This window comes from Vanrija pseudolonga, chromosome 2 (genome assembly GCF_020906515.1).
Source record: "Vanrija pseudolonga chromosome 2, complete sequence".
Lineage (NCBI taxonomy): Eukaryota > Fungi > Basidiomycota > Tremellomycetes > Trichosporonales > Trichosporonaceae > Vanrija > Vanrija pseudolonga.
In genome coordinates, this window is record NC_085850.1 from 1,218,853 (window position 1) to 1,242,599 (window position 23,747).

At 62.3% G+C, this 23,747-nt stretch overlaps 11 protein-coding genes and 1 non-coding gene across 13 annotated transcripts; 9 read left to right on the top strand and 3 right to left on the bottom strand.

Annotated features, from left to right (window-relative positions):
• Positions 1–151: 151 nt before the first annotated feature.
• LOC62_02G002241 lies at positions 152–251 on the top strand. Its single transcript is given in 2 exon segments — positions 152–189; positions 206–251. It is a non-coding gene; the product is annotated as a tRNA-Leu (tRNA).
• A 1,057-nt stretch (positions 252–1,308) lies between these two features.
• Positions 1,309–2,031, top strand: LOC62_02G002242 (uncharacterized protein; the record flags this gene model as incomplete). Its single annotated transcript, XM_062768750.1, has 1 exon — positions 1,309–2,031. One exon carries the CDS (start codon positions 1,309–1,311, stop codon positions 2,029–2,031), a length of 723 nt encoding a protein of 240 aa, XP_062624734.1.
• A 570-nt stretch (positions 2,032–2,601) lies between these two features.
• Positions 2,602–3,317, top strand: LOC62_02G002243 (uncharacterized protein; the record flags this gene model as incomplete). Its single annotated transcript, XM_062768751.1, has 2 exons — positions 2,602–3,096; positions 3,120–3,317. The coding sequence occupies 2 exons, from the start codon at positions 2,602–2,604 to the stop codon at positions 3,315–3,317; spliced, it is 693 nt and encodes a 230-aa protein (XP_062624735.1).
• Positions 3,318–3,982: 665 nt separating this feature from the next.
• LOC62_02G002244 (uncharacterized protein) lies at positions 3,983–4,702 on the top strand (the record flags this gene model as incomplete). The annotated part of the gene is made up of 1 exon (XM_062768752.1): positions 3,983–4,702. One exon carries the CDS (start codon positions 3,983–3,985, stop codon positions 4,700–4,702), a length of 720 nt encoding a protein of 239 aa, XP_062624736.1.
• Positions 4,703–7,496: 2,794 nt separating this feature from the next.
• Positions 7,497–8,609, top strand: LOC62_02G002245 (uncharacterized protein; the record flags this gene model as incomplete). The annotated part of the gene is made up of 1 exon (XM_062768753.1): positions 7,497–8,609. The coding sequence occupies one exon, from the start codon at positions 7,497–7,499 to the stop codon at positions 8,607–8,609; it is 1,113 nt and encodes a 370-aa protein (XP_062624737.1).
• A 540-nt stretch (positions 8,610–9,149) lies between these two features.
• LOC62_02G002246 (uncharacterized protein) lies at positions 9,150–9,863 on the top strand (the record flags this gene model as incomplete). Its single annotated transcript, XM_062768754.1, has 1 exon — positions 9,150–9,863. The coding sequence occupies one exon, from the start codon at positions 9,150–9,152 to the stop codon at positions 9,861–9,863; it is 714 nt and encodes a 237-aa protein (XP_062624738.1).
• Positions 9,864–10,343: 480 nt separating this feature from the next.
• Positions 10,344–11,708, top strand: BH0283_0 (putative isomerase). The gene is made up of 2 exons (XM_062768755.1): positions 10,344–11,214; positions 11,279–11,708. The coding sequence occupies exons 1-2, from the start codon at positions 10,516–10,518 to the stop codon at positions 11,633–11,635; spliced, it is 1,056 nt and encodes a 351-aa protein (XP_062624739.1). The 5' UTR covers positions 10,344–10,515; the 3' UTR covers positions 11,636–11,708.
• A 219-nt stretch (positions 11,709–11,927) lies between these two features.
• On the bottom strand, positions 11,928–14,193 carry not2_1 (General negative regulator of transcription subunit 2). Of its 2 annotated transcripts, XM_062768756.1 has the most exons (6): positions 14,120–14,193; positions 13,932–13,955; positions 13,561–13,836; positions 13,093–13,397; positions 12,687–13,033; positions 11,928–12,635 (listed from the first exon to the last, which is right to left on the bottom strand). In XM_062768756.1, the coding sequence occupies exons 2-6, from the start codon at positions 13,945–13,947 to the stop codon at positions 12,068–12,070; spliced, it is 1,512 nt and encodes a 503-aa protein (XP_062624740.1). In that variant the 5' UTR covers positions 13,948–13,955; positions 14,120–14,193; the 3' UTR covers positions 11,928–12,067. The 2 variants fall into 2 exon arrangements, with proteins under 2 accessions (XP_062624740.1, XP_062624741.1); XM_062768757.1 differs by having other exon boundaries at positions 13,932–14,193.
• A 133-nt stretch (positions 14,194–14,326) lies between these two features.
• Sf3b5 (Splicing factor 3B subunit 5) lies at positions 14,327–14,858 on the top strand (the record flags this gene model as incomplete). The annotated part of the gene is made up of 3 exons (XM_062768758.1): positions 14,327–14,467; positions 14,507–14,716; positions 14,755–14,858. The coding sequence occupies 3 exons, from the start codon at positions 14,327–14,329 to the stop codon at positions 14,800–14,802; spliced, it is 399 nt and encodes a 132-aa protein (XP_062624742.1). The 3' UTR covers positions 14,803–14,858.
• A 154-nt stretch (positions 14,859–15,012) lies between these two features.
• asaE_1 (MFS transporter asaE) lies at positions 15,013–16,561 on the bottom strand (the record flags this gene model as incomplete). The annotated part of the gene is made up of 5 exons (XM_062768759.1): positions 15,013–15,397; positions 15,433–15,576; positions 15,617–16,134; positions 16,186–16,298; positions 16,351–16,561. 5 exons carry the CDS (start codon positions 16,559–16,561, stop codon positions 15,013–15,015), a joined length of 1,371 nt encoding a protein of 456 aa, XP_062624743.1.
• Positions 16,562–18,972: 2,411 nt separating this feature from the next.
• LOC62_02G002251 (uncharacterized protein) lies at positions 18,973–21,412 on the top strand. Its single transcript, XM_062768760.1, has 4 exons — positions 18,973–19,417; positions 19,538–19,679; positions 19,736–20,766; positions 20,964–21,412. Exons 1-4 carry the CDS (start codon positions 19,114–19,116, stop codon positions 21,167–21,169), a joined length of 1,683 nt encoding a protein of 560 aa, XP_062624744.1. The 5' UTR covers positions 18,973–19,113; the 3' UTR covers positions 21,170–21,412.
• A 963-nt stretch (positions 21,413–22,375) lies between these two features.
• On the bottom strand, positions 22,376–23,737 carry dnaJ_0 (Chaperone protein DnaJ; the record flags this gene model as incomplete). Its single annotated transcript, XM_062768761.1, has 4 exons — positions 23,309–23,737; positions 23,121–23,268; positions 22,665–23,064; positions 22,376–22,626 (listed from the first exon to the last, which is right to left on the bottom strand). The coding sequence occupies exons 1-4, from the start codon at positions 23,722–23,724 to the stop codon at positions 22,376–22,378; spliced, it is 1,215 nt and encodes a 404-aa protein (XP_062624745.1). The 5' UTR covers positions 23,725–23,737.
• Positions 23,738–23,747: the final 10 nt, after the last annotated feature.

Sequence of the window (23,747 nt, forward strand, 5' to 3'; positions counted from 1 at the left end):
ACTAATGTGCGCTCTCAGCACTGCACAGACGTACGTACCGCTGCTGATCTATGCTCGTCGGCGCTCCACCAGCGCCGACTCCCTTCCCCGTGGGGTAGAGATTCGAAAGCTCAAAACCGTGGCCGAATAACCGAGATGACCGATGAATCATGCGACGTTCTGCTAGTGGTCCATGCAGTCGGCCTTAAGCTTAAATTTTGCGTAAATCCGATGGGAGCAATCCCTCGCGCGTTCGAATCGCGCACGTCGCATTATTTTGGACTTTGTTTGAAGTGGCACGCGAAGTCATAATTGGCTCAAGATAAGCAGCAACTGCTTTGACTACCTTGCATGGCGACTCTGGAGATCTTTGGCTGGTAGGCAAGGCAAGCCACAGCACATTGTTGCTTTAGCCTTCGTCCTCAGATGGTGCGGCTCACTCGCTCTCCTGTTGGGGCGTTTGTACATGGGCATTCGTCTCGACAACTGCTCGCAGCGTTGGGATACCCGTCACTTGACAAGGACGCTGGACCTCGGTAGGCTTCAATGCCGCAGAACACACACAACACGCGATAGCATACAGAAGGGGACTGAAGCACGCCGAGCTCGGCGCCGGATAACCCAGACGGAGGAGACGGCGGGGGTACAACTCGCTCGAATACAAATGCTTGCAGGACTTCAACACAGCAAAGCCGCGGGACATGTCTTGGGCCGGTGCGACACAGGCACGCTACAATGGCCTCCTCCACACATGTCCATCGTTTCCTCCAGCCGAGCACTAGCCTCACCCCCTGCTCGTCTCGCTGCCGACTTGAAGAGGCGTGCGTGAGAAAAGACCGTCTAGTCGACGACGACTAGCAACACAGCGCGATGGGCACTAGCTCATCGGCAAGGATACCCCAAAGATAATCGCTCCGCCGCATCCACCCAGTCAGCGATGGGCTGCTGCCGGACTCCGAATCGCGGGCTCACAGCCTACGAAACCGCACGGTAGTAGTAGTGGTACGGTAGGCTTGAATGTGGATCACATGTGTTGTTTCTGACCTCACGGCCGTTGCAGTGTCTGCCTGCTGGCGACTACACAGAAGGGCAGCATAGCTTAGTTCATGTTTCGGCCGCGCTGAACACACATGTCGCGCTGAACACACATGTCGCGCTGAACACACATGTCGCGCCGAGGACACGGGTTTCCGAGCAGCACGGGGTACCGCACAGTTGCACCGATATGGTCACTGAAGAGCTCGTTGCTAGACCACGATGTGTATATCACCGGACGTCTCCACCGTCGGCATCGCAACTCGCGCTCACACCCACGCCGACGACCCCACCATGTCCTTCAACTGCTCGTACCCCTACAACCCCAACGTGACGTGCTTCCTCCAGCCCGCCGTGTACAACAACACTGCGTACGCCCTCATGTACGACGCCGATATGGCCCAGGCTGGGCAATGCCTCCTGCAATACGACATCGTCTTCACCGAGTGCGTCACGAAGTCGAAGGAGCGCCGAGCGGCGCTTGGCCTGCCGTCTGGGTCGCACGCGCGACCGACACTCGGGCGTCTCCCACTGCTCCTCCTCCTCTTCCTCGTCTTCCTCTCTGCCGCCTGCGCGAAAGCAGTCTCGTGCTCGCGTTTCGACCCCGACTCCCGCGACGCATGGGACTGGAACGCGGTCACCCCGAGCATCAGGCTAGAGGACGCAGCAAGCCTGTGCTTCGCCAACGCCCCGTGTGGCGGGCCCTTCAAAGAAACGGCGACGACATCGCTCACATGGGCTGTGAACGGGACCGTCGAAGTCAAAGTCAAGCCCGCCGACGTGGTCGCCCTCGTCGGTGGGTCGTACGCGACCAAAGTCACGTCCGTGCCCGCCGACGGCATGTGGATCAATCATGGCAGAGCCTACATGACCACCTTTGCCTACGCGGTGAATGTTTCCGGCTGGTTTGAACAGTGCTCAGACGGGCAGAGGTATCGTGGCTCTGCCCTGGTGCCGGACGGCGATAGGGTCGCGCTCCGGTACTTCTATACCGACCAAGCGGGCTCTGGTGCGTAGTCGCTACTGTCCTCTGTCTCGGATGAGCAAGTGCGGGCCAGATCGTGTGGCCGTCGAGTTTCTGTTAATCCATAGTCGCATGCCAATCATGGTGGTGGTCGCCGCCACAAAGCAGCAATGCCAGTGCGACAAGGACGCGCGCCACCACCAACCAGTACTCACCAAAGATAGTCACTCCGCCATGACTCGGCCGAGCCAACGACCAGCTGCGGTCGGATTCGGAGCGTCGGGCTCACAGCCTACCAAGACGTGCATAAACGCGCAGCAGTGGCGGCGGAGTAGTCTTTGATTGTTGATCACGTGCCAAGTCCGTGACCTCATGGCGGTGAGTGCCTCACCCATAGTGCGGTGCCTCAGCGTACATAGCGCCGACATAGCCTCGGCGCGCGACGTCATGTTTCGGTGCGCAGCACGCATCTGACGCGGCGAGGGGCGGGGTGGCGAGCAGCAAGGGGTAGGGCACGAACACGGCCATGCTGTCGCCAAGGTGCTCTGTGGCAAGCAAGGGCTTCCGCTCACTATATCACCGACAGCCTCGCCACTGTCTCCCCCGCCAATCAACCCAGCACAATGTCCTTCAACTGCTCGTACCTCTACAACCCGAACGTGACGTGCCTCCAACCCAACAACGTCTCCGCCAACGGCGTCGCCTACGTCCTCTTGTATGATGCCGATATGGCGAAGGCCGGAAAGTGCCTCCTGTCCCAGGACTTGGTCTTCACCGAATGCGTGACGCAGTCAAAGGAGCGGCGTGCTGCGCTTGGCTTGCCGTCTGGGTCGCGCGCTGTACCCACCCTCGGCCCTCTGCCGCTACTCCTCCTCGTCCTCGCCTTCCTCTCCGCCACCTGCGCGAAAGCAGTCCCGTGCTCAAGCTTCACACCCGACCCCCGCGACACATGGAACTGGAACGCCACCACTGAGGGCACAGTGCTCAGTGGTGCCGACGATTGCAGCGTCGCGGCTTGTGGCGGGAACATCACCAATACTACGACAATCAAGCTGGAATGGGAGGTGAATACGACAGCGGTAGAGGTCAAGGCCGCGGCGGCAGACATCGTTGCCACCGTGGGCGGTCGTATGCGACCCAGGTGACCTCGGTGCCAACTGACGGCATGTGGATTCTCAACGGCAGGGCCTACCTTATCGCCTATGCCCACGCCGTGCAGGTGCAGGGATGGTTCGAAGGCTGTTCGGACAGACAGAGGTATCGCGGCTCGGCACTGGTTCCGGACGGCGATAGGGTCGTCCTCCGCTACGTCTACACGGATCGGACTCGCCGGCGATGATAGCCATTGGCCCCTGCCCACCAACTGTACCCTAGCTGCCCGTCTGATCACATAGCCACATAGCTACAGTAGTAGTAACAGGCGATCCCTCGAGCTCGTTCCGCATGTAGGAATCTCCTATGCCCTGCGACGAACACCGTATAACCGCACGTTGGCGTGCCACTTCTATCTAGCCCTCCCGATACATTCCATTCAACCAGCCCATCCGAGGCTGGTTACTGCTCCGAGGCAATGCATTGCCTTCTCAGATTTCGCCACTTGGATGTTGAATCGCCACTGCGAACCTGTGTCGGTTTAAGGTACGGCGGTCCGGCATCAAGCTCTCACCGATTGGGCTCGTCGTCACCCACCTACAACACTACTGGCGCCAGTGAGCGCAGCATCGACACTAGAGAAGGCCGCCAAGCCACCCACGAGAGGTTTCATTCCTTCACAGCGCACCGCGGAGTATCTGTGCGGCTACCGACATGGCATTACCCATCTGTTTCAGTTCTACTTCAGCTCCATCACGAGGCACCAGCTGAAGTAGCCGCTGCGCAGCCTAAACTAGTATCGGGTCGACAGCCACACTTAAGCCCATACCACCGGTTGTCTCCCCTGTCTGTGTCGCCACCTATACCCACAACCACACCCACGCCCATACCCACACCCACGCACACCAAGCAATGTCTCTCAACTGCTCGTACCCCTACAACCCGAACGTAACGTGCCTCCACCCACACAACATCTCCGCGAACGGCGTCGCATACGTCCTCCTCCGCGATGACCAGATGGACCTCGCGGGCTGGTGCCTCCTGGACCACAACACGGTCTTCACGAACTGCGTCACTCAGTCGAAGGAGCGGCGCAAGGCGCTCGGCCTGCCCTCTGGAACAGGGCCCACTCTCGGCCCACTTCCGCTCATCCTCCTCGTCCTCGCTTTCGTTTCTGCAGTCTCGGCGAGCGTCATCCCCCGCGCAATCTCGTGCTCCAGCTTTGAGCCCGACCCGCGCGACGCGTGGAACTGGAACGCATACACCCAGACGAGGTTGCTCGGCGGCGGCGGCGCAATCTCGTGCAACGGTCTCCCATGCGGCGGCTCCTTCAACGACACGAAAACGACCTATCTCTCATGGCAGCTTCAGAACACCTCGGTGTCTATCAACGTCAACGCCAAGCCTGCAGACGTGGTCAAAGTCGTCGGCGGGACAGATGCGGAGCAGGTGACCTCTGTGCCCGCCAAGGGCCTGTGGTTGCTTCACGGCATCGGTATCCCCGCCACATATGCCTACGCTGTCGATGTCCCAGGGTGGTATAGCGGCTGCTCGGATCGACAGCGATACCGCGGGTCCGCTCTCGTGCCGGACAGCGACAGAATCGTCCTCTACTACCTCATCACGGATTGAGACGTAGCAAGACTGTCGAGATAGCCCCCAGCCCAAGCCCCAGAGGCGGGTCACATGTCCGTCCACCTAGTGCATAGTAGTATGCATGTACGTAGCCTGAGTGAGGTTTGGGGTGGTACTAGAGAGCACAGCCATGCCAGCAGCGATGTCGAATGATGTCACCGACTACCTCGTCTTGGCATAGCTGAGAACACCGAGATTCACAGCCCTTTCAAACATGCCATACCTCGGCTGCGGCGAGAAGGTGCGGCTCACATGACTCTGCCGAGACTCGTCTCCGTTGTGGGTCACGCGGAGCGGCTGTTACAAACCGACCAGTGGGCGCAGCAAGCTGGCTAGTGCCTGGGTTTCTCTATTATGAGTTCCGGTCGGCGGATACGGACGAGAGGAAGAGGAGACAACACGAGCCAAGCTGGCGCTAGATATAGTGTGGCGCGCGGCCGGCTCCACTGGTTCTCAGTTCGTGGCACTCGGCGTGTCATGTTTCCACGACTGCTCGCTGATGATCTGCGCCACCAGCCTGTCTACCAGAGGAAGCCAAGATTGCTCGCTATGACAGCATGTCATGTCCGCAGCGAGCTGCTATTTGGCGATGGAGACTGCCCTTCCTCGAGGTGGCGGCCGACGCAGAGGATGGAAATGCTGCCCTAGCTCGAGCCTTGCCCCTCTGTGCCTCGAGAGACTCTTTACACTCAGTCATTGCACCCTGATGGTGACAAGAGCACTTGGAACTTCAATGCCTACACCGATGCCATCGAGGTCACCTCCAAGGTCGACTGCAGGTCCTCTCCTTCGCCCTGCAGCGTCTCAACAACAACGGCACAGTCGGCGACGTTCACCATCAACTACGAGGTGTCTGTTTCCACCGACGTACTGTTCGCCTCCTTCTCAGCTTCCATTGGGGCATCCTATGCTGAGTCCTGGACAGTCTCCACAACCTTAACCCTCTATGTACCAGTGGGCCAAATCGGGGCTCTCGAGGTTTACAGCCAGGCGGTCGACGTCCCCGGCTGGTACCGCGACTGTGGGGACGGCTGGGACTATCGCGGGTCTGCCCTCATACGTAAGGAGAGTGGCGACCGCTGGGCCGTCATGATCACCGACTAGGAGTGTGAAGAGGGTACATTACATTGTATCAAAGAGAGAGCAAGCCTTTCATCGGCGACAACCACAGAGAAAATCAGGATAACAGGTCGCGGGGGTCCATATGTACGAATGAACTTGGCTGTGGCTTCCCCCAAGAACGCATGCCAGTCAGAGGCGCATTCGGGGAGGTCCTTACGAGGCGGAAAGGACTGGGGGGCAGGAGGAGTGACGTCGGGATGCGTTCATGGACGTTTACGCACGACGCCTCCTAACACGGTGGCCGGATACCCCTTGAATGGGTACATATTGAGGTACGGTTGGCATGGCACTAGAGCGGAGCGGGGGAGAGATATGCAGTCGCTGCCGAAGCACGTTCGCCCCATCATCGCATCTCTTCCACATGGAAGCAGCGGAGCACGGTCGACTTCTCAGATCACACGTTCTCTCCTTCACAACGTCATGATAACTGGTGCGAGGTATGTACCAAAAGTCGTTAAACAAGCATGGATCGGTTAGTTGACCAGTTATATTCCCTCCGCATCTGCCCGAAAACATGGTGTGGCATTCGTCGAATCGTATGACGCACGTCTACCCCGGTGATAACGTGCTAGCGGGCTACGAGTTTCCACGGATGAAACACGAATGGGTGGTTTCCGGCCAACTACTGTTATGCTATGCTTTCATGCTGCAACCCCAAGTGACGCCTCTCGATCTCGTTGAGGCGATGTAGACACACGACGCCCAACCAGGACTCGCGACGCCGCCACACTTGCTCTACGACGCGGTGCGACGGTACGGGATGAAGTTCTCGGGGCCGAAGTGTTGTGATGGGGGATGTCACTGGTGCGACGGAAGGGGTGAGTTGTTTAGCTTGTTACGGTTAAGTTGTAAAGTTTACGAGTTGGCCGTTCGGAGTACGTGGGGTCTTGCGTGGGTGGGAATGGTGGGCAGAGAAAAGTCTTGGGAGACAACGCTTCGGGACGGCCAGCGCCAGCCGAGCCACGCGAAGTGGCAAGACTATGAATCGGTCCGTGTTGCCCCGTACTCAGTGGGGAAGGATTATACCTTGATAAGGGGCCCAAGGAAGGAATGTCGTGGGACAGGAACAAGCTCACGACGCCTGTAACACGACAACGTCGAGTGGCACTCCTGTGGCATCAAACTTACACGTTTGTTTGTCTGATGCTGCTGCTGGTCTCTCCGCGACGTCACTTCCAGAAAGGAGTACATCAGCACAGACGTCACTCTGACGGTTGTAATGGGCGTCTTTAGGGCGCGGAGACCGGGCGGTTTGAGGGCAGCTAGGACTTGTTTGGACGGACCGGCGCGCGACGCTCCAACACGACAAGAAGTGGCACTTGTGGCGGAAACGCGCGGCTGCATCGTTGATCAACTTCTTCTACTGCTCTTCAACAATTCAGTACGACTCTCAAAGGCGTTCAGGTGGTCCCCCTTGTCAGCTGATGTTGGCCTTCCCACTAGACGGTATGCGAGGTGAAAGAGGGGACCGGGTCCGATGCGGCGATGCCTTTTTGTAACGTATAAAAGCAGTGTCCTGCTCGGTTCCAAGGCTTCAGTCCAAGTCATTCCATCGACTCTCCGAATAGCTCTACTCTTCCACCCTACTGTCTCCCTCTATCTAGTACGTTGCTATGGTTTAATCTAACAGGGCTGACAAGAACCAAGCTGCCACGAGCAACGATCAACAATGACGCCACTTCGTCTCCTCTCCGCACTTTTCGCCACGCTGAGCCTCCCTTGGGGCGTTCAAGCTGCCCCCAACGCCGTGCCTCCCTCGCGAGCCGAGCCCAACGTTCCGCTCGTCAGCGCCGTGCCTCTTGACTTGTCCATCTCCCAGCCGATCGTCCAGCGTATCGACAACAACAAGCGAGGCTGCGGGCCCGCCGAGTCGCCTGCCTGCAACAACCCGTGCAAGGGGTACAGCACGGGCGGCATCATTGCCGATGCCAACGTGTACTCCGACTCCAAGTGCCAGAAGCTCATCAAGCACATCTCCATCGCCATCCCCTGCCCGTACTCGTTCTGCACGGGCGACATGACTTGCGCGGGGCCCCTCGGCGACGGCCTCCCGAACGACGTGTGGATCAAGGCCAATGGCGGGTTTGACGGCGACGCCAAGCTCGACATCACAAAGGGGACCAACTGTCCGGCCGGCGGGTCGGGGGGCACCAAGGTCCAGATCCACGGCAGGGGCTCGTGCGTTCAGCTCCAGAACGTCAAGCCGAACATGGGCCTGTCCTTCTGGCCGTGCGGAAGCTACGACATCGACCGTCGCGGCGGCAATAGCTCTGTCTCGGAGCCGCCGAGTCCGGCTCGCGAAGAGCCGATTCGCCGTCGCGCCGAGGGGGCAGCCATGATGATTGGCAGGGAGACCAAGCCCAAGTGCAAGACCTTTGACGCGGACCCTCGCACGACGTGGGACACCAACGCCTACACGCCCAACAAGAAGCTTAGCGCCCGGATCGACTGCTCCAACTCCCAGAGCGACTGCCCGATCACCCAAGCATACGCCAAGACTGTCACCTGGACTACGACGTGGAACGTCGGAGTGGATGTCAGCATCGGAAAGGTCTTTGGTCTTTCGGCCTCCAGTAGTGGTTCCTACGCCGAGTCCACCACCGAGACGATCACCCTTGATCACTCGGTGCCCAAGGGCCAGATCGGCTACCTCACAGGGTACACTCTCGCTGCCAAAGTTCCCGGATGGTACCGCGACTGCGGCAACGGGTATGACTACCGCGGCTCCGCCCTCATCCCCAAGGTCAATGGTGCCACTTTTGATGTGCAGCTCACAGAGTAGCACCGTCACAGGTGCATAAGTAGCCTCTTCTCCTCTTCCCCACAACACGCCCGTCGTTGTGGAGTTCTGTGCTCAATTCGTCCGCTCCAGTATAAGATTTTTACAAATTGCCACAAAAGCCAAAGAAAATAGCTCCACGAAGAAACCAGTTCAATGAAGTTCGTATTGAAGTTGCTTGCCGGCGCAAGGGGGTTCGAACTAAGTCTTTCTCATCCTCACGCCGTTCGTGCTGTGGGCCGCTCGTCATGAAACGAACCCGGCATGTATGCATCATCCTTGCACGTACGAAGCTGGGTTGCCCCTCTCACATGACAGAGCCCACCCTGAATTCTGGGAGGGCTAGCGGTGTGGGGAGTTGCCACATCCTGCTGGTCGTCGCCAAGTGAACTGGTCCAGGCACTGCCTGCCCCTGTCCAGCTGCATCAAGTACGACTCACTCACTCACCACTGCGTGCATCGTGAGCTCGATACTCATCACACTCGTCAATGTTGCAGGCATAATCCAACACCCACACGTTGCCCACTACTTCGCCACCGGCCATGTCGACCTTCAACTGCTCATACACGCCCTCGCCGGCCCAGCTGACCGGCTGCCCGGCCTTCAACGTCAGCTACGCGCCCGACAACAAGACGGCGTACGCGATCATTGCCGACAAGGACATGGGCGGCGTGGGAAAGTGTCTCGCGAACAGCGGGCTGGTGTTCAACGAGTGCGTCACGAAGTCCAAGGAGCGGCGGGGGAAGCCCAGCGGCGCAGCGAAGCTCGGCATAGCCCCGCTGTTCGTCCTCGTGCTCGCGTTCCTCGCGGCCACCGCGTCAGCAGCCGTCACATGCAAGCAATTCGACGCCTCCGACCGGTCCAGCTGGGACTGGAACGCCTTCACGCCCAACCAGCGCCTCGGCGCCCGGATCGACTGCACCAATGCCGGCTCGGCATGCGGCGGTGGTCCCTCAAGCGACGCGGCGACCTTCAGTGCGGGGTGGCAGGTGACCAACGGCACGGGCGTCAGCGTGGACGCCAAACTCGCGAGCGTCGTCGCGCTCGTTGGCGGCTCGTATGCCGAGCAGGCGACGTCCGTGCCCGTCGAGGGGCTGTACGTCCCCCGCGGACAGCTCGGATGGCTCACGGCGTACACGTACGCCGTCGCCGTCGGCGGCACGTTCCGCGACTGCTCCGATGGCGCCGTGTATGCCGGGTCCGCGCTGGTCCCGGACGGCGATAGGGTCGTGTACCGTGTTGTGCTGGGCGAGTGAGGTGCGCGGAGGTGTATGTATCGAGTGTGTGCAGTGGCGGCGTCGCGGCGCCGAGCAGGGCACGAAGCGATGATGGACAGGGCTGGCTTGTTTAAGCGACGTGCGTCCCGAAGATGAGTAGACGCCGAGGTGTTATCGCGGCGAGGGTTGCGAGGGGTAGTGGCTTGCGAGCAGGAGGTGCAGCGGTCATAGTCGCATCAGCAGCAGTGGCAGTAGCATGTGCCCGCCTCGCGCAGCGGCACCAGCAGACGTAGGCAGAGCCACAAGCCCACAATAGCTTGGGTAGCTTGGGTCAGGGCCGCCACCGCGCAGCGCCGAGCGAGCGAGACATCGCCATCGCCGCTTGTCCCGCCAAGCGTGCTGAGCCGCTTGGCCGCGCCGCCCCGTGTACGCGGCGCGGCGTCGGGGCCATGCGGGGCTGCTTTGCTGTATTCAGCACGCAATGCGCGTAGTCACGAGGTGCCTTCGTCGCCGCGTGGACTGCTCCGCTTCGTCAGCACCGTCGGTGGGCCGACCGACAGTGATAAGCCCTGCCTTGCCGCCGGCCCGGGACCGACCGACCGAGCGACGACCCACTTCCCACCCACAACCGGTTTCCATCTCGCCTCTCAACTCACTCTTGTTTCATTACCCCCCACACCACACCCGCGCCATGTCCGCCGCCGCGCTGCCCACCCCCGGCCCCTCAACCCCGGGGAGCACGACCCCGCCCGCCACCGCCCCCCTAGGCGCGCTATACACCCCGCAGCGGCACCCGCTCCCCTACCACCTGATCAACGCGTTCGCGACGAGCGCGCACAGCTCGGGCAACCAAGCCGCCGTCGTCGTCCTCTCCCCCTCCGCATCCAGCGCGGCATACACCGACGCATGGCACGTGCACGTGGCCGCCGACTTCGGCTTCGCAGAAACCGCGTTCGTGGTCCCGCTCGACCTGGCGGCCGACGAGCCCGTGTACGAGATCCGCTTCTTCACGCCGACCGTCGAGGTGCCGATGTGCGGCCATGCGACGCTCGCCGCAGGCCACGCGCTGCTGTCCTACATCCACGCTACTGCCCGCGCGGTGCACTTCCGCACCAGGGTACGCGGGAGCCTGGCTGCCAGCATCGTTGAAGGCAGCCGGCGCGGCGCCGGCGCGCGCATCGCCCTCGACTTTCCCCTCACCGTGCCCCAGGCCCCGCCGGACGACACGATCGCGAGCAAGATTGCTGCGCTGGTCGCCGCTGCCGCTGGCGTGCCTGCGCACGACGTGATCCAGGTCGCTGCGGCGGACTTTGGGACGGGCACGGGGGTCATTGTCGAGGTTAAGCCCGAGGTGGATCTGCGGTCGTTGCGCGTGGACACGAAGCCGCTGGTGAGGACTGGCTCTGAAGCGCACTCGCACACTCGCTGACGCTCGTGTGCTCGCTCACTCCCAGTCCCGCCGCGAAACCCAGCTCACAATGATCACCCAACTCGCCGGCGCCTCGCCCACCACCCCCAACGCCATCCGCATCAACACGCGCGTCTTCGCGCCCCACATCGGCATCGACGAGGACCCCGTCACGGGCGCAGCGCACACCGCGCTCGTGCCCTACTATCTCGACGGGCCAGCGACAGAACGCGTCCGCGCGCTCCTTCCTGCCGGAGCGGACCCGCGCGCCGCCATCGTCGACGCGCACCAGCTCTCCGCGCGCGGTGGCGCCATCGAGGGCAGTATCGTCAATGGCCGCGCCAAGCTTGTCGGCCGCGCATGGCGCTGGGGCAAGGGCGAGCTGACTGAGGAGGACGAGTAGGCGGCCGTGGGCCGTGGGGCCTCGGGGCCGTGCGAGGGCCCGTGGGTGATGCATTATCAATGACACGGTTACGCTGGCCGATTGCAGCGCGTTAGTCGCGAGTGGCCCAAGGCGGCGTGCTCGGACCGCGGTGTGGGTTCTGACAAAATGGGGTCTGGCCTCTCATGCTCTTAATGCTGTTCCTCTTTGCACTGTGAGCTATGCAACGCGAGATGCGCCGCTCGCTACGCTCGCAGTGCTCCCCTACCCACCCTACTCTCTCCGCTCGTAGGGCCTGTAGCACGCTACGTGTGTTCACATCGATCGCATCGCACTCCGATGCCTGCCGCCATGGTACAATCTCCACGACCTGCGTCATCTTCTTATCACCGGCACGGCCGGCTGGCTGGCTCCCGGCTGACACGTCGCATGCGGATCCCACTGGGCCGCGGCCTAGTGCGCCGCCTGCTGGAACTGCTGCTGCTGGTGGTTTGATCCACCGCCCATGACAGCACTCAGCAGACCAGAGTTGTTCGATCCGCCCCCGTTCGGGCTGCGGACAGAAGACTCCTTGCGCGCGGCCTTCTCGGCAGCGATAATGGCCTGAGCGGGGCGCGTAGCTTCGAGCGCGGCGAGGTCGACCGTAAAGTCGGGAGCAGTGTCCTGGCGCGCCCATGTAGCCGGGTTGAAGACGGTGAATGGCCCGCGAACAGCTGTTGGGTTGCCCTCGGCGTGCAGGTCAATCTGCGACAGGTGCGCCGACGTGAGCCAGACTCGGAGGTCCGTCTTGAAGCGCCAGCCGCGGTTGTAGAGCTCCTCGGCGGCCATGAGTTGCACAACGTCTTGAGGTGCCGAGTAGAAGATGTAGAAGAGCGTCTCCTCGGAGAAGTTGGGAAGCTTGGTCTCAACTGGCGGTGGCACAACGTGGTAGCAGCTGGGGATGTTGAACATGTCCTCGATCTGGGGTGGGAGCATGGTGCCTGGTTCTGCCCATGGTGTGACAAACGTAGAGTAGAGCGGGCTGGATAGTGTCAGCGGCTGTCGAACATGGATACCTCAGTAGCCTACTCACTCGGCTGACGACACGTCTACACCAAGATCCTCCAAGTTCTCGCCAAACATGAGCATACTCCGGTCGCCCTTGCCCATCTGTGTGCGAATCTCGTACAGCAGGGCCTTGAGTCCCCACTTGTCGACTGGAGATGACATGATCTGCTGCACGGGCCGGACCAGGGGTTCGTTGGGGCGACTAGGCGATTGCCGTGCCCATGACGAGTCGGACGTTGAGGGCGGTCCGCCCCCAGACTGCAGATGGGGAGGATTCGTTGATGGTGTTGCCGATGTCGACTGTGAAGAGCTTGGTCCGTTTAGCGATGCCTCGGGTGATCCTGGGGGTGCTAGCTTTGGCAAGCCGACCCACTGGCGCTACGTCAGTTCTGCGTCCACTCGCTCCAGCCTGCTCGAGCTACACCACCCACCCTTGCGTCCTTTTCTCCCCCACTCAATGCAGGGAAGTCGTCTCTCAATCCTTCGCTTCCGACGGGGTTGCCGTTGGCTTGTGCGGATGAGGATGCGAGCCCCGAGAGACCTGGCGGTGGTGGAGGTGCCAGGACGGAATCCAGAGGCTGTTGAGACTGCTGCTGGTGCAAGTAGAGCTGCTGTTGCAGCAGCGCCTGGTTGGATCCGCCTGATGGCTGAGCCTGGGCAGCGTACGTCGATGCGCTGCCGTGCTGGCCGTGGCTCGAGTTCAATGCTCCGAGGGCGGGAAAGTCGCTGTTTGGATCTGCGAGTGTGAGTGGACTGCGACGCAGCGGGACCAGACGGGCGGCGAGGGGAGGGAGAGAGCAGCCGAACAATCCCACACGACGACGATGGGGTATGCGTGCTTGCTGCTGCTCGCGCGTCTTACGCGCGCCTCGCCTCGACGCCGTCATCCCAGCACGCACCAGCTCCGCGGGCACCGAATCCAGGTGGTCCTCCGCGTCCCAGTGCGCCCGAGGAAGGAGGGAATCCGCCCTGCAAGCTCTGCTGTCCGAGGACGCCGCGGCCCTGCTGCTGCTGTGCCTGTTGCTGCTGCTGCTGTCCGGGCTGCTGTCCGGCGCCGCCGCTGCCCACCGAGGCATAGTACAGGCCGTTGGCGCCGCTGGGCTGTGCGGGCTGGGGTCCGCCTGCGCTCGATGATCGAAAGCCGGCGGGGAGAGCGGCAGTCTGGCGTGGTTGACCTGTGTGAAGTGGAGAGCCGTGAAAACAATGACGAGGGAAGCGGGAACCGAGCGTCAGTGATTGGCCGGATGTGAGCCCTCGGCAGTGTCCTCACCTCCTTGCCTGTTCATGCTGGCCTCTGGAGGTGGTCGAGGTAAGGGGCGATAGAGGAAGGCGGCGTCGAAGAGGTTGAGCGGCGAATTGGAGGGTTGTGTCCGGAGGAAGGGGAGCAGGAAGGTCAGTGACTGGCGGCGGGTGTGGGTTCCTTTGGGCTTGGGTCGTGCGTGTCGGCTCGATGCTTACAGTGGTGGTGGATGTAAGATGAGTTGATGTTACTGCTGTCGATGTCCGAGGTGACCCCTCGTCGTTGTGGTTGAAGGAGGGTCGTCAACGCGAGCAGCGAGCAATCAATGAGCCCGTCACGAGTGGCTGCCAGGATGCTGCGCCAGCCAGGAGAGTGCTCGTCACCCAGGAGCCACCCAGCCCAGCCCAGCCAGGGTGGCACTCATAATGACCCCGGCAATTCGGCGTTATCCCCGTGGCGTCTGGGGCCAGTCATTCCTCCACCTCGTATCTAGCTTGATCTTGGCCACCCAACTTCGATCGATCGACTGCATCAACAATCCACCCACATCACACGACAGCACCATGGTGAGTTGCTTGGGCCCTTGACGCCAGCTCACACCGCAGTCAGAACTCCGGTACACGGCCAACAACTCGCTCGAGCAGCTCCACTCGCGCTACACGGGCACCGGACACGCCGATATCACAAAGTACGAGTGGATGACGCACCAGCACCGCGACACGCTGGCGTCGATCGTGGGCCACGCGCCGCTGCTGTCGTACATTGCCATTGCGGACGGCGAGTCGCGCGGACGGGAAAAGTTTGAGGTTATCGAGGTGGGTTGTGTGTGAGAGACCCTGCTGACGCCGCCCAGCGCATGCTCCAGCCTTGTGGATTGCCGCCGGGCAAGACTGACGAGTAGACGACTAGAAGCATTGTTGTACACTATCGCATGCCATGGATGGCACAGCTACACGGATATGGCGCTAATGTCTAGCAGTCTAACATCTGACCACTGCCTATGGAGCTTATGTACCCAGCGACGGCCTGTGCCGCGGTCACCTCATCCCGATACCTGGCCGTCCACCGCCTCCAAGTGATCGCTTCATCCCCCCTCGTTACGCCGCCGCGCCTAGACGACCGCGAACAACCGCTTGTCCTGCTTGAGCTTGGACGCCACCGTGAACCCAGTCGACGCGAGCACGACGACCCCGCTAAACACCCCGGCGTAGCGGTACCCCGCCGCGCCGTCAAACCTGGCAATGAACGCGCCGTTGATCGGCGGCCCGCTGAGAGAAAAGAACGACGCAATGGCCCACATGAGGCCGACTTTTCGCCCCACGTCTTTCGGCGTCGCGACCTGCTGCACGCACGCGAAGCAGATGCTGATGAGGATCCCCGACACGAAGCCGTACACGACTGCGAAGGCCAGGATCGCGTTGACTGAATTCAGCGGGATCCAGAAGGCGAGCAGCACCACGCCGGAGAGCACGGCCGACACGGCCATTGTGTTGAAGCTGATGTCAGCGGCGTCGTGCGCAGGTGGACTCACCGCCCCCACTTGTCTCCGAGCATGGACACCACGCGCCCGCCGAGCGAGCCGGCGTTGAGCAGCGCGAGCGTGTAGAACGACAGGTCGGGGCTTGCGCCGAGGCGGCTGGCGTTGGTCGCGAGGAACGTGAAGGGCATGTACATGCTGTGGGTTGTGAGCGCGATACCCGGCGTCGTCGACATACCCCCACATGACGAGGCACGTCCCGACGGTGAGCAGCGCGAACGGCGCCTCGCCCATGGGCGCCAGCACAGTCGACCACGGCACGGGCGTCTTCCTCGGCAGCCGCGTGCGCACGCACACGCACGCGGCGGCACACACGCCGAGGGCGATGAAGCCGAGCGCGCGCATCGTCCATGGGAAGCCGATCTCGACAACGAGCCGGCGCACAACGATGGGCCACACGACCCCGCCGAGCCCGGAGCCGAGAGAAGCACACCCCATCGCCCGGGCGCGGCGGCGCGCGAACCACTGCCCCGGCGCCGCTACGCTCGGGTGGAACAGCAGCGTCGAGCCGATGCCGAACAGCACGCCTTGGGCAAGCAGGAACTGGTAGTACTGGGTACATACTGGGGTCAGCTGCTCGGCGGGAGCGCGGCGCTTACCGCTCGTGAGCATCAGGCTGAGGACGAGGCACGCCGTGCCGGGGATCATGAGGACGTGGGGGCCGTGGCGGTCGAATATGCGGCCGAGGAAGAGGCCCTGGGAGGAGGCAGCGTTAGCTGCCGACGACCCGCATTGAATCACACATACGCAGAAGAACATGAGGAACATCTGCATGCTCCCGATCCATGATATCGCAGAGGGGGAGTACGCCGCCAAAGGCCCGCGTTCGTAGTATGCCTGGAAGACGCCGAACGAATTGGCTGCGGGGTGGGGGGTCAGCGCAGCGACGAGGTGAGGGGGGAAGCGACGCACACAGCCCAAACTGCGTAAAGCCCGTCAGCGACGTGCCGAGGACGGCGAGCCATGCGTCGCGCCCGCCGTCGGGCGGGGGCCCGAGGGAGAGGGTGCGTGTGAGTGGGTCGGCGTCGGCGGCGATGTCGCTGTCGGTGGTGGGTGTGTCTGGGCCATCCTTGGCTTCGACGAAGCCTGCCTCGCCGCCGCCGTGCGTGCCCTTCTCCGCCATCATGGTCGCGATTAGTACAACCCCAACCACGTCCAGCCGTCAGAACAGTGCATGCGTGCGACTCGACGCCTCGGCGACACCACGACCCCCGCCCGAGCGTTTGGCGATGGAGGAGAGGTGCCGGCTGGTCGCAGGCTGGCTTTACCCGGCGCCGCGGTGGCTGGCGGGTAAACCGGCAACGCACAGTCGGCGTCTTGGCCCTGCTCTGAGTCATCTAGAGTCCGAGGTGCAAAGGTCGGTCAGTCATACATGGTGCGTGAAGGGGATACTTGGGGTACATGATGTATTGTGGCGCGTGCTTGATATATGTACAGTAGTTGTGGGTCGCCGCCACATGCCCATGCCCGACGCGACGTCGCCGACGGACACGCACGCCGACCGACGCGCCCGCGACGGATTAGCTTTAACCTCAATCCTACGGTGATCTCGGCAAGATCCTCGCCGCGCACGCGCGGCGGGGCCTGACCCGCAACTATAACTTCCGGCATAGGCTGAGCATGCTGAGCACTTGATGTTCACAGAAGGCCGCGCGAGATGTTTCGAGCCACGTCCGGCGGCTGTGACACACGCCGTCGTCTGTCAAGACGCACGGCACACCCATCGGGGAATTGCGGTTATCGTCTTTCGCCTGCCGCCGACTCCGACTCCGACGGCCTGGCTGTGGCATGGCACGTCCCTTCCGCGTGTGCGCGGCGAGTAACTGCAATAGACGCAGCACACATCACAAGCGCAAGCGCAGGTCGCACGAGGTCCTTGACGACGGGGGGACGTTTCGACGTTTCGGTATGCCGCGCTAAACATTCTGTGGGATATTACATACTTGCGTCGTTGCACCGTCGTTACACCCGCTCTTTGCGAGCACACCACATGCACAAACACAAACACAGCGCATGCACAAACATGCCCCCCTCGCTCTTCCCCTCGCGCCTCGCGGAGGAGCCGCTCACATGCCCCCGCAACAAGCCAAGCCGCCAAACACGCGCGTTGAAACATGCCACCAACGAAGGGGGTGCGCGTCGCCGCAACACAATGGGTAGACCGTCTCCATTTGCCTTGTTGCTGAAACTATGAATATACTTACGACATGCCGCTCCGCTCTCGATTATGCCGGCACCTTGTGTCATTGTGACGGGTGTGGGCTGGGCTGGACTGGCTCTTATTCACGGGAGTAGTGGGTGGGTGTGGCATGGGTGGGCAGCCGTGTTTTGCGGTTGGGCGGGGGTGAGGACGAGTATGGGTGAGTGTGTGCAGGCTCATGCATGGCCATGCCCATGGCCTATCAGCGGCCTTGTCGGAGCGACCACTCGAGATCTCGCTCCCTCGTCCTGTCCTGCCGGAGTCATGTACTCCCCTCCTCCCGCTGTCCCATACACCTTAGATATGCATCTTGCCCATCATCATCATCGGCCCCGCTGCTTGGGTTCTGGGGGCAGATTGGGAGATTGGCAGTGCGCCACGGGCGTCCGGGCCAGGTCCACATGGGGAGCAAGGTGGGTGGCTCAGGATCCCGCGTGCAGCTGGCGCGCGGGAGGGACGCGAGAGAGCCGGGCCGCCCAGGGAATGGAATGTGATCATTGGGGGTGGGTGTAATCAGCCGCTGCTGCTGTTTTGTTTAGGGCTGGATGGGTGCTTTACGAATACCCTCCAGGCTCCAGGCTCGTGGCCCTCTGCCCCCCTTCCCGAGAAAGCCAGGTGGCCGTTTACCAAAGGGTCCCTCTCCCCTCTCCCATCATCTGCCTCCCGCTTCCAGCGTGCGACGCCAAGCCAAGAGACAGCCGAGAGTGTGCTGTTTGTGCACCTCTTGTTGCTCGCCTGCCAGCGTGCCAGCGACGTGCGTGCGTGCGTTGATCAACAGTGCCTGGTCCCAGAGAAAACAGAGCCGTCAGTCTGGGAAGGGGGACAGCAGCGAGGGCAGCATGTCGGCCATGCATATGTAGATGGACCTAGAGTGTTCCCCTGTCTCTCTCTCCCACCTCAATCTACTTTAATCGTCGTCGTACTTGCACCCCCCGCCGGAAAGTCTGCCTTGTTCAAAGTGAATCTGCTCGAATCTGCTCGCCGTCAGCCAACAACCACCATCCCCACCCACGCCACCGACGACACGCAGCAACGCAGCAGTACCAGTAGTGCCATATTCTTTGCCCGCACGCACTCTGCCCAACACACCCACATTGACACTGCAATCAGCGTCGTCGACTTTGGGCCCTTGCATTACTCGCCCTGCAACAATTGTAATCGCCCTGCTGCCCGCGACGCCTTGCGACGCCCAGTGACGCCGACGACGACACCCCCCGTGCCGTGCCGTGCCCCCGCTTCAAAAAGCCAAAGGAGGAGGCGCCCTTGACAGGGTTCAATCTAGTTTTTCCTTGCAGCCGCCCGGCAGCACAGAGCGCGCGACCACCAGCCAGCACCAACTCCACGCCGCCGCCGCTCTCATCGCCACCTGTCCTGTCTCACACGCAGCGACACCTGCTATAAAACAATCACCCACCCCCCAACTCGTCAAAATAGGACACATCGCCATCCGTACTCCCCGCGTGCACCTCGCCACAATGTCCTGGCACGTCACGCGCAGGGATATCCTCCTCATCTTGATCCTCATCTTGCTGTTCGGCCTCTTCCTACAGCTCGACCTCAGCTTCCGCTTCACAAACTCGAACGGATCCGACTCGCTCCTCGGCTTCCGCCTCGGCGTCGGAGGTCGTAAAGGCTGGAGAGGCAACTCTGGCGTCCACCGCCTCCCCGACCTCACCGAGGAGGCGCGCGAGGGCGGCGTCACCACCGGCATCTCGGACGCCAAGGTCAAGTGGGGCGATGAGGGCGCCCAGCGCACAGAGGTGCTGGCGCATGCGCCAGGTGAGTGATGGCTCGGCGTTGGCGCCGGCGTCGGCAGCCGCTTCCGCGTTGCGCGAGCGACAGGAACCGAACGACCATGCATACGCACCAGTGAGATGCCGCGGCTGACACCATCACCAGGATGGACCATCTTCGACGACATCTACCTCCTCAACGGCACGTTCTACATCGTTACCGACCACCCTTCCAGCATCCCCCTGCTGCGCATGATGGCGTCGACTGGGCGCGAGATCTGGAACGACGAAGAGTCGATCAAGGGGCGGTGAGTGTGGTAGTCGGGCGCTTGTCGGTGGGAAGCAACACAACTGACGCGCCTAGCGAACCTACCGAACGCGACATGCGCATCGTGTTCCCCTCCGAAGCTAAGAAGCTCTGGGGCCACTCGGCGTCGCGTGTCTCCGGCACCACGTTGCTCGTCAACGACCCGCCCCAGTTCCTCGACCACTACTACCACTTTGCCGCCGAGCTGCTGTTCGGCCTCTGGCGCACGTACTCGTCGCTCGACCCGTCGATCGACGCGTTCGGCAAGACGCACTTGCCCGCACCCGCCCGCATGATGATGCCCCACGTCCAGGCGGGCAAGTGGAACGACTACGCCAAGATGAACTCGTTCCTCACGCGCGCAATCTTCCCGGCCATGAGCTACGAGTACCAGAACGACTTCCACGACCGCACCGACACTGGCCGTGCGTACGTGTTTGACCGCGTCGTGTTTGCCGACCGTGCGGCCGCCTTCCGTGGCCCCGAATTCGCCAAGACGTGGCGCACGGCCGCCGAGGCTGTCGCCGGCTTCCGCGGAAGCAGGTACTGGTGGGCGCCTGTCCGTCGCAACCTGCTCGAGTTTGTCGGCTCCAGCGCCGGCGTCCACGAAATCAACCTCGACGAGTACGGAATCGGTATCGACGAGCTCGACGAGGACATCTCCGACGTCACCGCCCTCGAGGAGCACAACAATGTCAACGACCAGAACGACGCGCCGCAGTTTGTCAAGCGCGACCGCGACGAGAACCGCCTGACCAAGCGCGAGGCCGCCGCCGTCAAGAACAACAAGCTAGCGACGAGAAACCCCGGCACGCCCGTCATCACCTACGTCTCGCGTCAGGACTGGGGTCGTCGTATGCTCCTCAAGAAGGACCACGAGGGGCTCGTCGCCGCGCTTGAGGGCCTCGAGAAGAAGTATGGCTGGGAGGTCAACATTGTCGCCATGGACAAGCTCTCTCGCGACGACCAGATCCGCCTGGCTGCCCGCACGACCATCATGATGGGCGTCCACGGCAACGGTCTGACCCACCTCATCTGGATGAACAACCTCAACCCCCGCGCTACAGTCATGGAATTCTTCTACCCAGGTAAGTGCACGTCCCATCTCCCACCCACCCGATCTCCCACCCACGAAAACGAAAAGTGGCACCTCCACCCAAAGTGGCACTCCACCACCCATCCACCACCACCCACCATCCACCTTCCACCATCCAACATCATCCACAACCATCCACAACAACCTTCTTGGCCTCCTAGCATGCACCCCGGACGCTTACGTAATCAGGTGGCTTCGCCTTGGACTATAGTTTTACTTCTAGAGCGCTCGGAATCCGTCATTACGGCTGGTGGGGCAACGAGAGTTTCACGGCGCCGAACACGCCGCCGGTCGCCTACCCCGAGGGCTTCCAGGGCAACGAGATTCCGCTCGACGGCAAGGCGGTCGCCGACCTGATTGAGCAGCGTCTGCTGGTCGACCGCGCGGGGGCATGATTGCCACGGACACTTTATTCTCATCACTGCACGTCTGTTCGCGCAGAACAGGCCACAAACACACACTCTCATTTTTGCGCGCGAGCGCTTGTCATAGATTAGCTAGAGGGGGTTTAGCTAGCCCCCGCGGCGACAAAACAGTTATAGTGGGCGGCGGTGCGGTTGCGCTTGTGGCCGTGGGCGGCCGCCCTTTGCCGCGTTGGATACCGCGTTGGACATTGCGAATGAATCATGTTGTCAGAGTGGGCGCACATGAGCGCACACGAGCGCGAAGCGCGAGTGTGGCGCGAGTGTGGCAGATGCTCGAGTTGCTCGTGACGCCAACGAGCCCTTCGCACGTCTGAACTCTCCCCTCCCCTTTCAGACCAGTCCCGATGCGGCGGCCCTCTGAATGACAAGGCAGTAGTGAGACGAGCCTTGACTCAACCGACCGGCGCCCACCCACCCACACATCACACACTGCCCCCACACTCGAATGCATGCGTCTGTTCTACGGAGAAAAGGATATGGGGCAGGGACAAGGGGTACAGCGCGGAAATAGGCTTGGGCGGTCTTGACGGTACCAGCGTTCGTCTCGGAAAGCTCGCCGTCGATGCGCTCGGCTCGTTCGAACGCGTATGCTTTCCAATGTTCTGCAGCTCGTCAGTGACTGGCGGGATGGGCAGAGGAAGCCGAGTCACACTCACTGAGGTTCATGAACTGCTCGCCGCCTGGCTGGAGAACCTTCTCGGCCAGGCCTTCCTCGAGCGCCTCGAGGTTCGCCAGCTGCACCTGCTGGCGGTGCAGCCCGCTGGTTTTGCCCGCCGATCGTCACAGCAGCCTCAAACACTCCAGCGCCCTCAACGACGCCCGGCACCAATGCCCTCTGATTCCCGGTTCAGTCAGTTATACTCACAATAATACCCATCCGTGGTGCCCTGGTGTAGCAACGGGCGAATAGAGTGCAGCTTGGCTTTGTGGCGCCTGAGCCGCTGCAAGTCGGCGCCGCCACAAGTCAGTCCGCACACTCGGTCAGAACTGCCGCCAGACCTGCCCGCAATCTCCCCATAGACCTGGCTTGGCCTGGCGGCCTGGGCTCAGTCAACGTCTCAGCAAGCGCCGCTCCCCACCGCCTTGCCGTCAAGTGGCATCTCGCTCGCTGCCCTACCAGCCCTCCAGGCGAGCGGCCCAGCCCAAGTGTGACCATCACGATGCATACATGCTGCCCTATGGCGACGAGCTCCGCAGCCTTGAGCTCCGGCGCACCGCGCTGCCGCCGTGCGTAAGCGTCGACGCCGGCGTGAGCTGGGGCGTCTCGGGCGGGCTAACAGGCAGGGGCACGCTCGCGGCGTCGGCGTCGGCGCGGCCATTGGGCAGCGGCGCGACGGGGCGTCCGTCTGGGCGCGCCTGCTTGCGCATCGCCGCGGCCCAGGGCTCGGCCGTCGCGGGGTGCTGCGGGAGCGTCTTATCGAGCAGGACTGGGGCGTGAGCTCTGTCTTCGTCTGGGGCCACTCACCCTGCTCCATCCGTTCGAGGAGGTTGGCCTCGGCCCCACTCGCGCCAGCAAGCACCGGCGTGATCTCCTCAGCGAGGGCGCCGACGCTCTCGCGCGCGAGCACAGACGCCATCGCGAACGCCTGCATGTCCCTGTCGCCCTCTTGCGGGGCGTACGCGGCGGCCAGCTGCGCGAGCGCGTTGCCTGCCTCGGAGAAGAGGCGGTGCGCGAGCGCGATGTGCTGGTATTGTGGCCGCATGAGCGTGCTGGCTGGGAGGATGTGGGTCGCGAGGATTGCGAGCGGGCGGGGAAGGAGGGACAGGATTGGCGCGGACGAGGGGCGCGAGTGTGCGGTCGGGGAGGGCGACATGAGGAGGCTAGCTTCGAGGACCAGCAGCGCGAGGAGGAGCGTGTAGCGCCACTTGAGAGCGGGGTCAGTCGGCATGTCTGGGCACGTTGGGCAGCCACGCCACTCACATACGCCCCCTTGCCCTGCCCGATCAGGCTGAAGAGCACGAGGAAGCCCGCCGAGATGCCGTAGAACACGCCGGCGTTGAGCAGGCCGTGGTGGATGTATTCGCGTGAGCTCACGACGCCGTTCCAGCGGGCGATTTGGGGGCCAAACCTACACAAGCATCAGCTTATCTCCCCACGCGCCCACGCACCGGTCGTGCGCGAAGCGCTTAATCGGATCACTCAGCCCCTCGTACGCCTGCCTGACGGCGATGAAGCGGTTCGCGGCCTCGACGCTCCCGCCCACCCGGTCGGGGTGGTAGATGCGGCTGAGGCCGCGGAACGCGCGGCGCAGCTCGTCGTCGCTTGCGCGGCTCGACACGCCGAGGACGGCGTACCAGTCGCCCTGGGCCAGCCCGTCCGTCGACGTGTCGGTCGCGAAGATGTACCCGAGGTAGAGGAGGACACCGGCGGTCAGGACGCGCCGGTAGTTTGTGAGATATTGGCTTGTTCCCGGCTGCGAGGGGGGCAGGAGGGCCGGGAGCACGCCCGAGAGGATCGGCAGCGCGGCGTGCACTGCCTGTCCTGGGAGGAGGGACCAGAGCACCGGCGACAAGTAGGTCCACATGGTCGTGGGTGGGTGAATGGGTG